Source organism: Stigmatopora nigra, chromosome 8 (genome assembly GCF_051989575.1).
Source record: "Stigmatopora nigra isolate UIUO_SnigA chromosome 8, RoL_Snig_1.1, whole genome shotgun sequence".
Taxonomy (NCBI): Eukaryota; Metazoa; Chordata; class Actinopteri; order Syngnathiformes; family Syngnathidae; genus Stigmatopora; species Stigmatopora nigra.
Window position 1 is genome coordinate 3,705,969 of NC_135515.1, and position 15,717 is coordinate 3,721,685.

Below are 15,717 nucleotides of genomic sequence, written 5' to 3' on the forward strand. Positions count from 1 at the left end.
TTCCTTTATCGACCTTCATTTTCCATTTTCCAGCTCCACAATTGGGTCAGCCATTGAAAAAACAACTTTGTCTAGTTATAATAATCAATTTTAGTCACCACATTTTTTTGGAGTAGCCCCTACCAGGGGTGGACATTTTTTTACTGTCAATGGGGTTGACACAAGATCCTTCAACAGCAGCTAAATCACCTGAGTACTGAAGCAGTAGCATTTGGCGCCCAGCGGAGAGCCTTACTGCTAATAGACTGACTCTAATCCAGCCTAGAGGTCACTAAGCATAGACTATATTTTTCCAACAACGCAGCAAAGTGAAAAATGCTGCTACCCTTGAAACTTTTCAATGGGAGCACAACCATAAATTCTATCAAAGGTGACGCCACAGTCCCCCTGGAGGCCAGCCCAAAACCAACGAGTAGCTTTATGTTATTAAGAGACACCTCCATGGTCCATCTAGCCAAGTTCTATAATTCCACTTTTATAAGAATTCCATTGGAGGAAATTGCCAGTCAGGCAAGAAATAGCCAACGTTCAAATAAGACATATTATATGGCCATTGTATACAAACCCAATGGCGCACTTTGCTAGCGAGTGGTTGTTTTGACGCGGAGACAAACCGATGCGGCCGCGAGGCCTATTTAATCAATCTTGGCAAACCCTCAGCGGCTTAATGAATGTCCCTGCCAAGTTTCATAAATGGGGATCAATTAGAATTGATTCGGCAGTCCGATACATTTATTAAAGTGACATCTATTTATTTGCCCGCTTACCTGGCAGCCACCCCCCCCCCCCCCCCCCCGGGGGCGGACCTATCTCATATGGATCGACTACGACTGTGCAATAATATTAGGATGAAGATTCTATATTTCATTTCTCAAAATGCTCGTATGGTTTTTACTGTTCAGTCTGTAAAGTGGGCAGATCTTGATTTATAGTGAAGTAATCAAAGAAATAGGAATATGGACAAAGTGCTTCAAAATTGCTGGAGAATAGAGGGTTATGATATGAAAATCTGTTTTTTATGGGACTATTTTTGTATTTGTAAAATTGGGGAAGGACAGCCAGGAAAGGGATCAAGACTAAGACCATGTTTACACTAGGATGATTCTAAGAAAGAAGTTCCAAGTACAATAGCATTGATTTTTCATTGTTGCAAAAGAAACTTTTCTAATTTCACGAAGGTGAAGCAGCAGTTTTGGAAAAATCTGGTGTGAGAGACACTTTTCAAGCAACCCAAAGCAAGAAAACACACATCAGCGCTTCCAAATACTACAAAATGTCCGTAGTTTACTACACCAAGTCTTTACCCAACTAATATTTTTTACAATTCGTACCAAAACTACGGAAAAACATTGTGTTTTTTCCAGAAAATTACACTTTAACGGACCACGTCGATTCATTCCGAAACGCAATGTTAGTCAAGTGTTTACGTTTGTTAGCTAGAATGAAAATATAAGTGTAATAAGTGGTTTTCTGTTTGTGATTTTTTGATTTCTTTGCAAGAATTAACTCTTGAAAAACAGAAACTATTTGAAAACCATTATAAAATTAGATAATATTGAGCTTTATTTTTCTACACGTCCCTAGCAATTGCTACAAGGATAAAGGGTCAAAAAAATCGAAAAATTCTCTTTACCGACTATGAAATATGACTTTTGACATTCTGCAATAACTCACGAATCTGTCATCATATCTCAAGTCAAGGTTTTAATTACCTCTAGACAAAAGTGTCAACTTTTAATTTCTGTCATGTTATAAAAAGAGTGACTCACTTGACTGCAATAAATCCTAATCACATTAAATTAATGAAAAAAAAACGATAGCAGCATAATTGAGAAGTTGCCCTGACAACCTCATTCAATACATTTCACATAATTTAGTTACACTCTAACCTGCTATGCATTATTTCACATATTCTACCTCTTGTTTCTTATTATTACTGCGATGTTCTATGTGTTTTCGAACCTAAATAACAAGAATCAACTTCGTTTCAAAGTAACCCAGTGACAAATACAAAAGTAGTGAAGATGAGAAAGTGTGTTTACGAAAAAAATGAAGGCCACGCTTCAGTGATTTTTCTGTCTGTGCGAGTATGTGAGATCGGGCGGGTTTGTGTACACTGCAAATTGTCTTTTTTTTTTGCACTGAGACGAGCCAAGAGAGACAGATGGTCGGCACGGCAAAATTCTATCCGACCGGACTAGAGGAACAACACCATAACTTTTGAAGGACTATTATCAAGATGCTTCTCAAAACAATAGCAGTATTTTTTCCGTTTTTCGTCTAATGACTGGTACCAAAGCTCATATTGTTAATCTCGTTGATATAGTTGATGCCGTTTTGATATTTGTGGAGTGACGAGAATCAGCTGGGACAAATGAATTCATGTTCCGGCCGGGAAAAAACACCCAAAGCGATCCATTTTCAAGGGTATATAACCGAGGTCAAAGGACGAAAGCGGTACCCGTTTCTTGTCAGCTTGTGTAATCGTTCAATGTCAGGGGAATTTCGACTCTGACTAAATGTCAACATTTTCAACACTGTTTACAACTGGCACAATTTGATCAAATGGGTGATATGTTTACATGGGGTTCTTGGATTATATGGGAATTCTATACACGCTCAATATGATCTCATTTTGTAATGCTTTTCAAATAGTTTTCTACTTTTAAGCAACTAATTCTTGCAAAGAAATTAAAATACACAACAAGCTAATCAACTATAACTCACCTTTTAACATGTTTACGCAGTCCTGAGAGAGTTTAATATCTAAAAAAGAGAGTTTAATATGTAAGTACTGTTTAATATATGAGTACATTTGACCGGCGACCAAAATGGACCAAAAGACCGGCGACCAAACGTCCGGTCACGTGTTTACGCGGGTTGAAACAATGAGAACGGACATGTTTTTTAAAAGAAAGCAGGCTACATTACTTTCAAAATAATTGAGTGGAAAACTTGATTAGAAAATGCAGTTGCGTTTTTAAATTAATCGTTGCAGTAAGTTAAAATGGCAAAAAAATCAACAATTTTTTTTCATGTAAAACTGCTTGATTCTTAAAATTATTTTGATACAAAATACATATTTAGAAGTCTGGCCAAGAGTAGGAAATAATCATAGTGTTTGGTCGCTCTTTGTAAAGTACATAAATTTGATCGCTAGGCTATGTTAAAGCTGTTAAGTTCTAATTATATGTATTGAAATGAATTTTAACTGAATATTTCATATGGGTAAACATTCGTAATAGAGGTACTGCTGTTTTTTTTTTAAATGGCATCAGTGTAGTTGATTCTGTCTGAATGTGGTTTGGTCTCTTTAAAAGTTAAAGTGATGCAGAAAATAGAACACAGCGAAATGATGCAGCATCTGTGGCTTTGCCTTCGGCTAAAACCGACTTTATCTGGACATCAAGAAAACCGCTTGCCTTCTCTACCTCCCATTTTGAAATGACGGCTGATGCCGCATGGGTTTGTGGGTCGTCGCGTGGCTCTCGGTGATGAATCCGAGCATCACTGAGGTCACCGCCATTCGCCTTTAGCTGACTACGGGGGCTTCGCACAAAAAAAAATACATGTTGTCTGTGAGGGGGGGCGGGGGTTATCGTGTAAGAGATGTACACTACTCGCGGCAATAAAAAAAACATCCTTGTATTATTATTATATGGAATTTATGTGATACAATTGTGGTTGTAGGATTTCATTCAAACTACACACGAAGAGACTTCCTCACCCAATTTGCTGTCTTACAAAAGCATATGTTTCTCATCCATTCATTTTCTGTACTACTCATCCTCACAAGGGTGGCAGGGGGTGCTAGAGCCAATCCCAGCTGACTCCAGGGACCAAAATGAGTAGCCAGCCAATCGCAGAGCACAATAAGAAAAATAACTGTTCACAGCTAGGACCAATTTAGAGTGTTTACCCAGTCTATGGTGCATGTTTTGGGGGATATCGGAGGCAACTGAAGTACCCAGAGAAAACCCACACAAGGCTGAGGAAGGTTGCTTGTTTTAGCAGAAATTTGATTGGTTCAAATGTCAACTCGATTTCATTTGGGCCGGATCATTAGATATAATATTTCGATTTTTTTTTTTTTATAAATGGATTAAAAGAACTGGATTAAAAGCCCTGAATATTTAGTTTTTTTAATAGATCTAAAATAATGAAAATTGTAGCTTTTTTTAATATACTTTTTGATTTTACTAAATGATTATTGAACTATAAACAGAAATAATGTATTAAAAAATGACAATTATTGATTGAAAAAGGGGGATAATCAGGAAATTTAACATACATCTATACTCCATTTTATTTTGATCCTAAAACATAAAGTCGGCACTCATGATTTACTTTCCTGGGCCTTACAAAATGATGCGCCGGGGCCAGATTTAACCCCCGGGCCACCACTTTGACACCCATGAACTAGAACAAAAACCAGGACCCACAGCAGCCCTTGACGACCACTTTAGAGAACCTGGATTTACAAGCCTCGAACAATGTAAAAAATATTTAAATCAATATTAATTCTGTCAAAGATATTTTCCGAGCTAGCCTACAAGATGACTTAAGGGGGTCCTTGAGGACTACGTGAAAACCCACAGGCACCATTTTGCTACCCCTGAGGTAAATTGTTTCCTAAGTCTGCGAGATAATACCGAGGTTACACACAGGAAAGTCAATTGAGGGCGACTGAGACAAGGCGAGAAGAAAAAAAAAGGGGGACGTAGAAGCCCGTGCTTGAAATACTATAAAGTACATGAAAAGAGAATGAATTATAGGCATTACACGAGAATTGCAGTGAAAATCCAACCTAAGACAAAATGGCTCCTCTCATCCAGATGCGTCTTGATGTTGTTGTATTGCTAAAGGCATACAGAACAGCCATGTTTTATTCAAGGGTGCGCACGTGAACATTTCATCTGGGAGATCTCGACTCGAGGAGGAGTTTCCGGGATGAGAGCGCCACTCTTGGGCGGCCATGAGCAAAAAAAAATGTGACCGTTTTCTGTTTTTTTTTCTTCCCTACTCTTCTTTAGTAACAATGCCTTTTTCATTTTCCAAATGAGTTCTGCCTGAAAACGTGAAAGCGCGTGACATCAACTGTTAAATAAGATCCCGAGGCGTGACTGGGTTTTGTGGCGCGAGCAGGTTAGGTGAAAGCGGTCTGCCTGGATTTGCCCGTGAGCTCATTTCCCTTTCTAATGGAGGACTTTCAAAGGCCTGCTTGAACACACACACACACACACACACACACAAATCCACGTCCACACACAACGGTTGCCCGAGTGCATCATACCAGGGCAACACTTGACTCGGAAACAGCGAAAAAAAAAGTGTAAATTGGCTCATATATTTTCATATTTTTCCATCCTTAGTGATTGACGGAAAATTGCCCTATTTTCAGCCTACTGTGGAAATAAGTTAAGTTGCAAAATGGGTTTGAAATATAGCACAGTGAACATAGTCTGTGGTGTGTGTTATTGTAGAACTGTATTTTCACGACTATAAGGTTCAATGCATTATAAGGCGCACTGCATTATAAGGTGCACTGCTTAATAAGGCGCACTGCATTATAAGGCGCACTGCATTATAAGGCGCACTGCTTTATGAGGTATATTGCATTATAAGGGGCACTGCATTATAAGGCGCACTGCTTAATAAGGCGCACTGCATTATAAGGTGCAATGCATTGTAAGGCGCACTGCATTATAAGGTGCACTGCATTATAAGGTGCACTGCATTATAAGGTGCACTGCATTATAAGGCGCACTGCATTATAAGGCGCACCCTCAATGAAAGACACATTTTTTCCATATATAAAGCACACTGGATTACAAAGGCGTCTATTTTGTAGTACATTTCAGACTTTTAAGTGCACCTTATAGTCGTGAAAATACTATGTTAGTAATAGGCCTTTCGGCCTCACCGGTCGAGGGTTTGATTCTAGGATGGTCCAGAGTTTGCATGTTCTCTCAAGGGCTTGTGTGGGTTTTCCCCGGGTGCTCCGGTTTCCCCCCATAGCCCAAAAACTTGCTTATACATGATCACGAACTATGATGGTGACTGAGTTACAAAAAATTACAAAATAATCCATAAATATAAAGCAAAATAGTACTCTATATATATAGTTGGACGACAAAAAAGTCAAAAAATAAGCATTGTGCTTGATTACTCTATTTTTACAATACATAAAAACACAAAGTAGTACTTCTCTAATTAAATATAGATTCCCAAAAATGCCTTACAATAGAATGGTGATATTACGCATCTCACATTTCAAATAGTAGTCGTATTTTCTTTGTGAAGATTGACTTAAATGTATCTTGGCGCAATGAATGACTAACTACAATATATCATTCAACAGATGATAAAACAAGGAAACAATGAAGCAATTGAGAAAAGACACTACTCCCGAAATTCTACTCTAATCTGTCGCATACACCTCGTGATTGCATTTTGCTTCTTGGCCTCTGCCAATGATCCCAAGACATCAAAGTGAGCCAAAACTGGCTAAGCTTCTTATAAAGTGACACTTCCCCGCCCCCCCCCCCCCCAAAAAAAAAAACATCACCTGAATTCCATCCAGTCGCCCTGAGGCCTTACAAGCGACCCGACAGTCTTCATACACGCTTATATAAATCGTTTTCAGTGTTATTTGAATGCTATTCAAAGAGAACTGGCTATGTATAGGTCAAAGAAGATGTTTGACAATAAATAGAAACTTTCAAAGGGAAAGGAATGCTGATAAGAAAACCTATCACAGTTGAAAACCTTCATTTAACTCCTTGCATATTAACGTCAATGAAAGGTTACATCACAGAGATACACGACCAAGTGGTAGCCCAAACTTTATCCTTATATAATTGTGTATAATAATGATGGAGGCTGAACTCTTAAGTTGTTCGTGCTTACTGATTCTAGGTCAATTTATCCATTCCTTTTTAGTCAATGTTCGTTTGTGTGCACTCGTTTGGAAGAAAGGAAAAAATAAACCTACCACTCAGACAGTCCGTCTGTTTTTTCCGGAAATGTTGAGGTTAATCTTGGTGCTTTTTGCAATTTGGGTAGTTTGTCATTTTCACAGATGATTTTTCCTTTTTATATTCAAGCTGAAAAAAAACAGATCTGTTTTTAGTATCAACAATTAGGTTTTTCTTTTTAGTAAATCAGTCAATTATTAATGATTGCAACAACCAAATACTCAATATAAAAACTTTACTTACCTAACTAAAATAAATTGAATTAATTTTACGTCAGATGTCTAAACACAAACATGTCAGCAAGCATCTGTAATCAATCTATACGTATTTTGTATTTATATACATATGAATAAAATCCCCATAAATACCTTGTGTCCAAATCAATTGCAATATTATAAAATGTATACATTTAAAACGAATATAAACCAGAAATACAGTATAGTGACAGCCCTTAATGATATTCTGAACCTGTTTTTTTTCAAATATTCTACTTCATAAAAAGTAAAATTGAGTGCAGCATACTAAAAAAAAATACAAAATGCAAGGGTTCTATCTAGTGGTAAAACATGGGCATTACCAGTAGTGCCTTTATCTCTTGAGATTGACTTGAAGGGAAATATACATCTCATTAAATATAATACATTTAGAAAGTTAGGTTATATTTTTAGACAAAAATCAAGCTATAATAACATTACCAAGCAAACTACCATAAATATTTATTGGATATATGTATCTTACAACAATGTATCGCCTGATATGAATTCCTTTAAATGGAGTCTTTTTTCTGTTCCGACTGTTTAACAAAAGAAAAAAATCCCAATGTTTTCCAGTCTTTATTCAGCTGAGTCACACATTTTACATTAGCAAGAAAAAATAAATTATTTCAATCCACAATGTCACATTGTGTTGAGATGACCAATGAAGTGTCTATTAGTCTCCATGTGTTTTTTCCTATTGTTTCCGTACTGGTACTGAAGAGGCATTGCTATTCCAACAAACCACACACAGATGTGCTCAAAGTCCACCTCCTCCTCCACCGCCCCTCATCCTATTGGCTGGCTTGATACATTTCGATCGCAAAGCCCAAATCGCTTCTTTTTTTTTCCCCCTGCACACCATGGCATCAGAGCACGACCAAGCTGTCCTGCAGGCTATTTTCAACCCTAACTCCCCTTTTGGGAACATCTCCGAACAGGACCGGAATCAGGAATTAACAGATGATGGTAAGCCTACACACATTATAGTGATTTTACACTTTTTCCGCCTATTTTTTAGAGCAGAAGTTAATTCCTGTAGGAAATAAAATGCTGATATTTAAGTGTTCATGTTGAATGACTTGATATCTGCCCTTCAAAAGACAGCTCCTTTGATGCAGACTCGCTAAGGCAGGTCAAGAACTTGGAGTCTAACGGGGTCTCTTCTGCCGAGGCGGGGGACTTGCAGAAGTCCCTTGAGCTTTTCAACCAAGCCATACAAATTCTGCCCAAGCGCCCCTCGGCCTACAACAACCGGGCACAGGTTCATCGACTCCGAGGAAATGCAGCAGGTAGCAAAAGTTGGGCTATGACAAGCTCATTTTCAGATCTGTTAACCATTGTTCCCTTTAAGCAATTGTGCACTACTCTCGTCTTCTCTGCGCAGCAGCAATCATATGGCGCGCAGTAAATAAAATCCAAACATTTTTTTACCCCTTTCCCCATGATGGCGCCGTTGACGCGGCAGCCAGTGGCAGTAGCTCTGTCCACTCTTATATTTTTTTGTGTTTTACAGCATGTTTTACATGAAAATTTAGAGGGAACAATGACAGGCACCTGCTTATGCCAGGTGTGATACTGGTGTGCCCATAGCGAGCAATTATGTCGCTCATACTGGTACCCAGTGCGCTCAGGGAGGTTGTCTTTCTGCCCAGACCAATGAAAAATTAGAGGGAACATTGCTGTTTATCTTTTTTGGATATGTTTTCCAATATAAAATGGAGGAGCTGATCCGCGGCTAAGGGAGTCAAAGGTCAAAATTTGAAATGGACACCAATTTTTGTCAATGGGTGGTTTCACTATTAATTCTCCACTACTAACTACCAAAAGCTAATGATAACTTTTAAAAAAGTCAAACTAAAAATATATCCTGGAGAATGAGGGCAAAAGTTGAGTGCTTTTGGCTGCTTAGGTGGATATCTCGAGTACCATGCGGTATTTTTATCCCATTTTTCTCTGCCTTGAGGTGCTCTGGCGGACTTGGACCGTGCCATCTCCCTGAGCGGGGGCCAGGGTCGGACAGCCTGCCAGGCGTTAGTGCAGCGAGGCCTCCTGCGTAGGCTGGCGAGCCAAAACGACGAAGCCCGGGACGACTTCCAAAAGGCGGCGGCGTTGGGCAACCAGTTTGCCCGACAACAGCTGGTGCAGCTGAACCCATACGCCGCGCTTTGCAACAAGATGCTCTGTGAGGTCATAGGCAAGCTCCGGAACCCCGACATTAGCCAGTAGATGATTTATATAAATGTATGGTTTGGAAAAGGGGAATTCCAAAGGCTTTTCTTTCTATATTTTTTTCAAAATTTGTACTTTTACTGAATTTAAAGGCTTTTAACATGGACTTTTACCTGTAATCCAACACACACATTTTTCAGGTCAGAAGTTTCAATGGTATTGCGTGGCAATTAATAATTAATTATTGCTTTATAGGACAAGGTTATAATAAAAATTTAAAGAAACAAACAGTCTCTACTTATGGGAAAAACTTCATTTTCCATCATCTAGCCTACAAAAATTCATGAATAAACGCTAGGTTTCAATTATAGTTATGTCATATCTATAAAGTCATTTATATATTTTAAAAGTATTTGTCAAAATGTTCAGAAAAAGGGATGCACTAAAAAGGTTTAACACTCAAATTGAGAGCGTCATCAACCACATTTCTTGTGAATTCAGGTCTAAAAACAGTTTTAACAAATGTGAAAACTGCAAAATTGACCTCAATTTTTCATCCAAAGCGTCAAATTAACGGATAATTGGACGTCTATTGCCGTCAGTGACCGTGAATGATTTTATAAAAGACGAGTTGGTACTCAAAAGTCAGAATGAATGCAGTATGTGCTGAAATGTATTCTATCTTTTCCCCAGAAGACGGCAATGTAACCCCTTTTACAGCATATTTAACATATTTATCATTTGACCTCTCTGCTGACCTCATGCAAGCCTCTTAAAGCTACAGGTTCAGTGCGTTGCTCCTCTTTCAAGTAGAAGGGGCACTTGTGGAGGTGATTTGCCATGGGGGGCGTGTTGCTGAAACGCCATCGCTCCACGGGACAAAACAGTGAGCTGAACTCCCAAACCTGTCGAGCACAAGACATTTTATTATTATTACATTATAACGAGGGGAAAACTATATCTGTGTGTATTTCTGCATAAAAATGTAGCTTGATCTGAAAAGGATAAGAAAAAAACTAACAGTCTACTTAAAATAATACTGCATTTGAAAAAAAATACCGTATTTTCACGACTATAAGGCGCACTTAAGTCTTAAATTTTCTCCAAAATACACGATCCAGTGTGCTTTATATATGGAAAAAATAATTAAATGTGTCATTCATTGACGGTGCGCCTTATATTTGTGAAAATATGGTATGTCAAATTTGCATTTTGGTTCAATTTCAGCTTACATGGGCCAATTTCAAAGACATTTTCATCATTTGGACAGCAATAAAGCATTTTCCACACTGCACATGAGGACAGCCTATGTTTTTTGTGTGTGTCCACTTCAAAACAAGACAATTTACGACCTTTATTGAGAGCGCACGCTCAGCTGTTGAGCAGGTTGTGTTATCAGCTATGAATGATCACCTATTTGGCCCCCTGTCAGACCATTCCCCGTCTCTCGCATCACGTCATGCTTGTTGCTTGTCTTGTGATCTCCATCCGAACATAAATATACTGCCTGTGCCCTTTCACTTGACATCACAACAAGAGGAACTGGTTCAACATCAACATGTACGCATTATAGGAATATTTGAAAATGGAGACCAATTACTAAAGCACACTGGATTATAAGGTGCCCTGTCTATTTTGGAGAAAATTTAAGACTTAAGTGCGTCTTAAAGTGGTGAAAATACTTCTTTCGAAGAGGTGCAACCACAAAATGCTACTGTAAAAACAGTCATTTGGAAGAATGTGATAGTAAAACGATAGGTAAGAAATACTTGCTTTCTTTCGACTCTTCCACGAAGTCCCCCCGTGGGAATATGTCTTCTTCTCCCACTTGAGGGAAACCATCCCACGGGTCTGCAACAGGGTGGCGCACACGTCCCTCATCTGGCGGGACACTTGAGACAACTGCGATAAAGCAATGGAGTCCAAGTATCCGGCGACGTGTAGAAGAATCTCCAGGGGGAGTCGGCTCAGGGGATTGGGGCCACGTGCCGTTTCGTCACCCTCGATTAACTCTCGGGGGACATTTGGACGGATGACCAGCTTGTCCACATCTTGGTGGTATCTAACCTCAGCCTTTGGACCGTCCGGTTGAAACCTAGTCCTGGCAAAAGTGCAGCCAAGGTACGCTAGGGGGCAACGTTGTAGAAACCAGCCCCCGAGTCCTGCTTGGACGTCGGCGTGCACGTTCCTGAAGTGCGAACCGTATTCGTCACGGCGGAAGAAAAGTCCGCACGCGTAGCTGAAGACTGAGCTCGTCTTGTTATGCCGGCGAGTGACCGACTCAGATTCGGTACAAACGTGAAGACGCCGTGGTCGGCCTGCCACGACGTCGGCGAGCGAGGCCTCGGGTGGGAACGGCGCCGAATCAAATTCGTATGTTTGAGTCCCCACGTCAACGTATAGTCCGTCCAAGCCGGTGCTTTCGGAGATGAGGTGACCTTTAAATTCTTTCTCCAGACAGCAAAGCAACGCGGCATCGACTTCGTCGCACTTGGGCACCTGTTCATGGGAGACGTCCAAGTCCAGGGTGTCCACACTCTGGTGCGCCGTCTTGATCTTGCGAGTCGTGTCTTTTAGGTGGCAGCGCTTGGCCCGGTAGCTGCTGGGGACGTTAAAAGAGCGGACTGTCATCACGTCGATGGGTTCCAAGCTTCCATAAACAAAATCCTTCTCTCTTGGGGTGCAGGCACTCAGTTGTCCAAAGTTAATGAGCATAGAACCATGATGCGCCAGGTACATGTTGTACTCTCCAATATTGGCCTCTTTGCCCAATCTTTCCAAGACGCCATCCTGCCAGGGCGCCAGACCAGACACTTCATTCTCACATGACGAATTTTCCCTGGACTGACCGATTTCGCTTCCTCCTTTCTTTGCTCCACTCGTCTGTTCGCACCCATTTCTCTCCTTCCTAAATATTCTCTCCCAGGAACTGTAGTTCTGAAGCATTTCCACATCTAATTCATTTCTTACTACATCACTCGGTTCTTCTTCTGTCAATCCCATGCACCCATTTGGCGTACATCCACCGGAAGCCAAGCACGGCTCCTCCCCCCTCGCCATCCCGCTATCTTGATCTAGAGGATCCACCGACATCAACTCGGGGAAAACAGTCTTCATCTTGATGGAATGAAACAACAAGTCTTGATCCCTCAGCGCCAAGGCGACATCAAGATGGCTTTCACTTTCTTGGGAAATATTCTTGTAGAAGGTCAGTTCACCATCGGGAGCTGGCCAACGGTTCCACTCCTGAGAACAGCCGACCACGCTAGCCGGGCAGGCTTTCAGGTGTATTCCCCGGCGGTGGCGTGGGATACTCAACGGGCAGCCGTAGTCCACATTGAGACAGGCCACAATTTCGTTAGGGCACAGGAGACGGTGGTCCTCAACTTTGCAGGTGTGGAGCAAGGCGCCGCAGTTGTTGGGGCAGTGGATGACCACGCAGCCCAAGGATAGCCAAGCGGGTGCTTGGCAGTGGGTGGTGAAACACTGCTCGCAGTGCTCGTGGCGTATCGATGGCATCGTCCTGAAAACAAAAATATGGATCAGCTTTATTCAGCAGGAGTTACAGTACATGTCATTTGAAGTTACATGAAACTTGACGGGTGATGGTATTTGGATGATGCGGTTAAAGATTAAAGGTTAGAGAGGTCAGAGAAGGAATTGTGTGAGGAGTTCATCACTAACTTAAATTTGTAGGGGGAGTATTATGACAAGAGAAAAGGTGAAAGGTCATTGAGGTGTGAATTAAGGTAGTGGTTTCAATTTGGAAGGTTAAATAGAAGTCTGCTCTCCATTTATTTATATAAAAAATCTTAGTATTAGTTTTACTTTCTCTATTTCATCAAGGCAAACACAGATTAACAATCTATCAAACAGTTAAAGTCGAACTACTATGAGTTTCACACACATATTGTCAATTAAAAGAGAAAAAATGACTCATCCATAACTACTGAATATCCATAACTACTGAATTTGTACAACAGCAATTGACTACTATGGAACGGTTTGCCTCTGCATAGTTGGAACTGATGCCGCAATATCTCCTAAAAAGTGGATTGTTAGTGAATATTAGTGGTAGTATATTCCTACAAATGAAAAGTATATCAAGAAAACATGTTTTACATGTTTTCTGCCTAAGTTTTAGTATAAAAAACCCAACAACAAGCGCAGCAATAGTAGTAAAATTTCTCACCTATTGTTCTGGAGTTGGTGTCACCTCGTTTTAACTGACCTCTTGCACTGTGTTTGTTCTTTATAAATAGACCGAAGCGGACTACGATAGGTGGGGGGGAGCCGAACGGGGCGCCATTGTCACAGCTTTACAGGAGTGCCAAGGTCAAGTTACAGCTGCCAGCGACTCTCATTTGTGTGTGATAAGCTTGCCACTAAACACTTCAACGGCTGATGGATGTTTGTAGTCACCGCAGTGGAATGTTGTTGATGTCACTCTACAGCAACGTTGCATAGAAAGTATTTGAAATGGAAGATGATGGTGAATGGAAGATGGGGTTTTGGTTTGGTATTTATAATATCACTGTACATTTTAAACTATAGGTAGCACTACATTACGCCCATAGACCCCCTAAACCCCACCCCCTCAAAAAAATAAAACAACGAAGTCGCACTTTTGTATTAGTCTAAGGCCCAGCTACGCTTTGAAAGAAGTGTGACTTATAGTCCGGAAAATACGGTTACCATACAGTACAATGGTGTAATTTTATGTGATTTGAGTTTCATTTTTTAACACAAGAAAGGGACAGTCATTTGAGGTAAAGAACTATGTTATGTTAAAGAATTCACTTCAATAAAATATTCATTTAGTTTTAATAAATTGGACGTCAATTGATGCATACGGCAGACAGAGTTGAGTTACATATTTCAGTTTCTTTCACTCCATTAATAACCACATGCTATTTCTGAGCTTTAGTTTCCAGTAGATGGCAGTCTGATTCCTTTCAAAGAAGGAATAGTACAGCAATACTATCTTGCTTTTTTTGCCATTTAAAATTAAATGTTACCGCACTTTTTTTCTTACAATTCTGAAAACTGAAAACTGCAGTCATTTCAGCGTATGTAATTATAAAATCAATGCATGCCGTAATCAATAGTGCAGCAATCATCTAAAGTGGACAAGTGTGGACTACTAATAGCAAAAATAACACTGATTGTCAAAGAAAGAAAACAACACTATGCACTTAAAAAACAAAAAAAAAAACATTTTGACAAACAATGCTCAACGGACCGGGTAAACAAATCTAAAAACAATACATAAAATGGCAGGGTAAAATGATAAAAATTCTGTGAGCCTTTTCTGACCTCTGTGACCTTTCATTCTCCCAAAATTTTAAGACCGCTTACGTTTAATATTGCATTTGTTCTCGAGTCGTTTTGAACGAAAACATACCGAAAACCATATCATACAGAACCATACTTTTGAGTTACTGGCATGGATAAACATAATTGGATTCACCAAGCAAGAGCACATTTCATTGTAATGTGCAAAATCACTGATATATGAACACAAAACATGTGGATAAATTCTCTATCAGTCCTACCAGGGATATATTCTTTGTTCTCTTCAACAAAATAAATAAAAAAAATAATAATACTGTGTTCATCGAGTCCTAAAAGTATTTATAACATCCCTACAAAGCATACTAACAGCAAACTATTTTCTCCTTTTTCAAACCCATGGTTTGCCTAAAAAAAACTTTATTTTTTGGATTGGATTGGATAACTTCATTCATCCCGTGTTGGGGAAATTCTGTTTTCACAGTAGCAAGAGGGTGAGGATGTAGATAAAGGAAAGGCTTTTTAGACATAAATATATAGGTAATAAGTAAGTTAATGAATAAATACATGAATAAATACATAAATAAATTAGGTGTGTTGCTGAAATATATATATAAGCACATATACTTACATACATATATATATAAGCACATATACTTACATACATATATATATAAGCACATATATACATACATACATATATATAAGCACATATATACATACATACATATATATAAGCACATATATACATACATATACATATATAAGCACATATATACATACATACATACATATATATAAGCACATATATACATACATACATACATATATATAAGCACATATATACATACATACATATAAGCACATATATACATATATGCATACATACATAGATGTACATGCATGCATATGGTAGGTCCTAACACAGCCATATTGTACAATGCAATCATAGCATGCTGATAGAAATAAACTACAATGTCATTTAGCTAATTTCATTACTGACGCCATACGATTTAATATCA

General features: G+C 39.3%; 2 protein-coding genes across 2 annotated transcripts in view; one reads left to right on the forward strand and one right to left on the reverse strand.

Moving 5' to 3' along the window:
- LOC144200961 (F-box only protein 40) overlaps positions 1–15,717 on the reverse strand; it is a 75,021-nt gene that overhangs the window by 32,143 nt on the left and 27,161 nt on the right. The window contains exons 4-6 of the mRNA XM_077723362.1: positions 11,177–12,926; positions 10,162–10,308; positions 6,995–7,106 (exon numbers count right to left, since the gene is read on the reverse strand). Of these exons, the coding sequence (XP_077579488.1) occupies positions 7,035–7,106; positions 10,162–10,308; positions 11,177–12,926 (1,969 nt within the window). The 3' untranslated portion in view covers positions 6,995–7,034. The remainder of the gene's footprint in view (positions 1–6,994; positions 7,107–10,161; positions 10,309–11,176; positions 12,927–15,717) is intronic.
- On the forward strand, positions 8,035–9,691 carry ttc36 (tetratricopeptide repeat domain 36). The gene is made up of 3 exons (XM_077723363.1): positions 8,035–8,200; positions 8,335–8,523; positions 9,198–9,691. The coding sequence occupies exons 1-3, from the start codon at positions 8,095–8,097 to the stop codon at positions 9,458–9,460; spliced, it is 558 nt and encodes a 185-aa protein (XP_077579489.1). The 5' UTR covers positions 8,035–8,094; the 3' UTR covers positions 9,461–9,691.

Coding starts and splice junctions, on each gene's coding strand:
- ttc36 (XM_077723363.1), top strand. CDS start 8,095: ATGGCATCAGAGCACGACCAAGCTGTCCTGCAGGCTATTTTCAACCCT. Junction 8,201..8,334: donor TCAGGAATTAACAGATGATG/GTAAGCCTACAC, acceptor GCCCTTCAAAAG/ACAGCTCCTTTGATGCAGAC. Junction 8,524..9,197: donor ACTCCGAGGAAATGCAGCAG/GTAGCAAAAGTT, acceptor CTCTGCCTTGAG/GTGCTCTGGCGGACTTGGAC.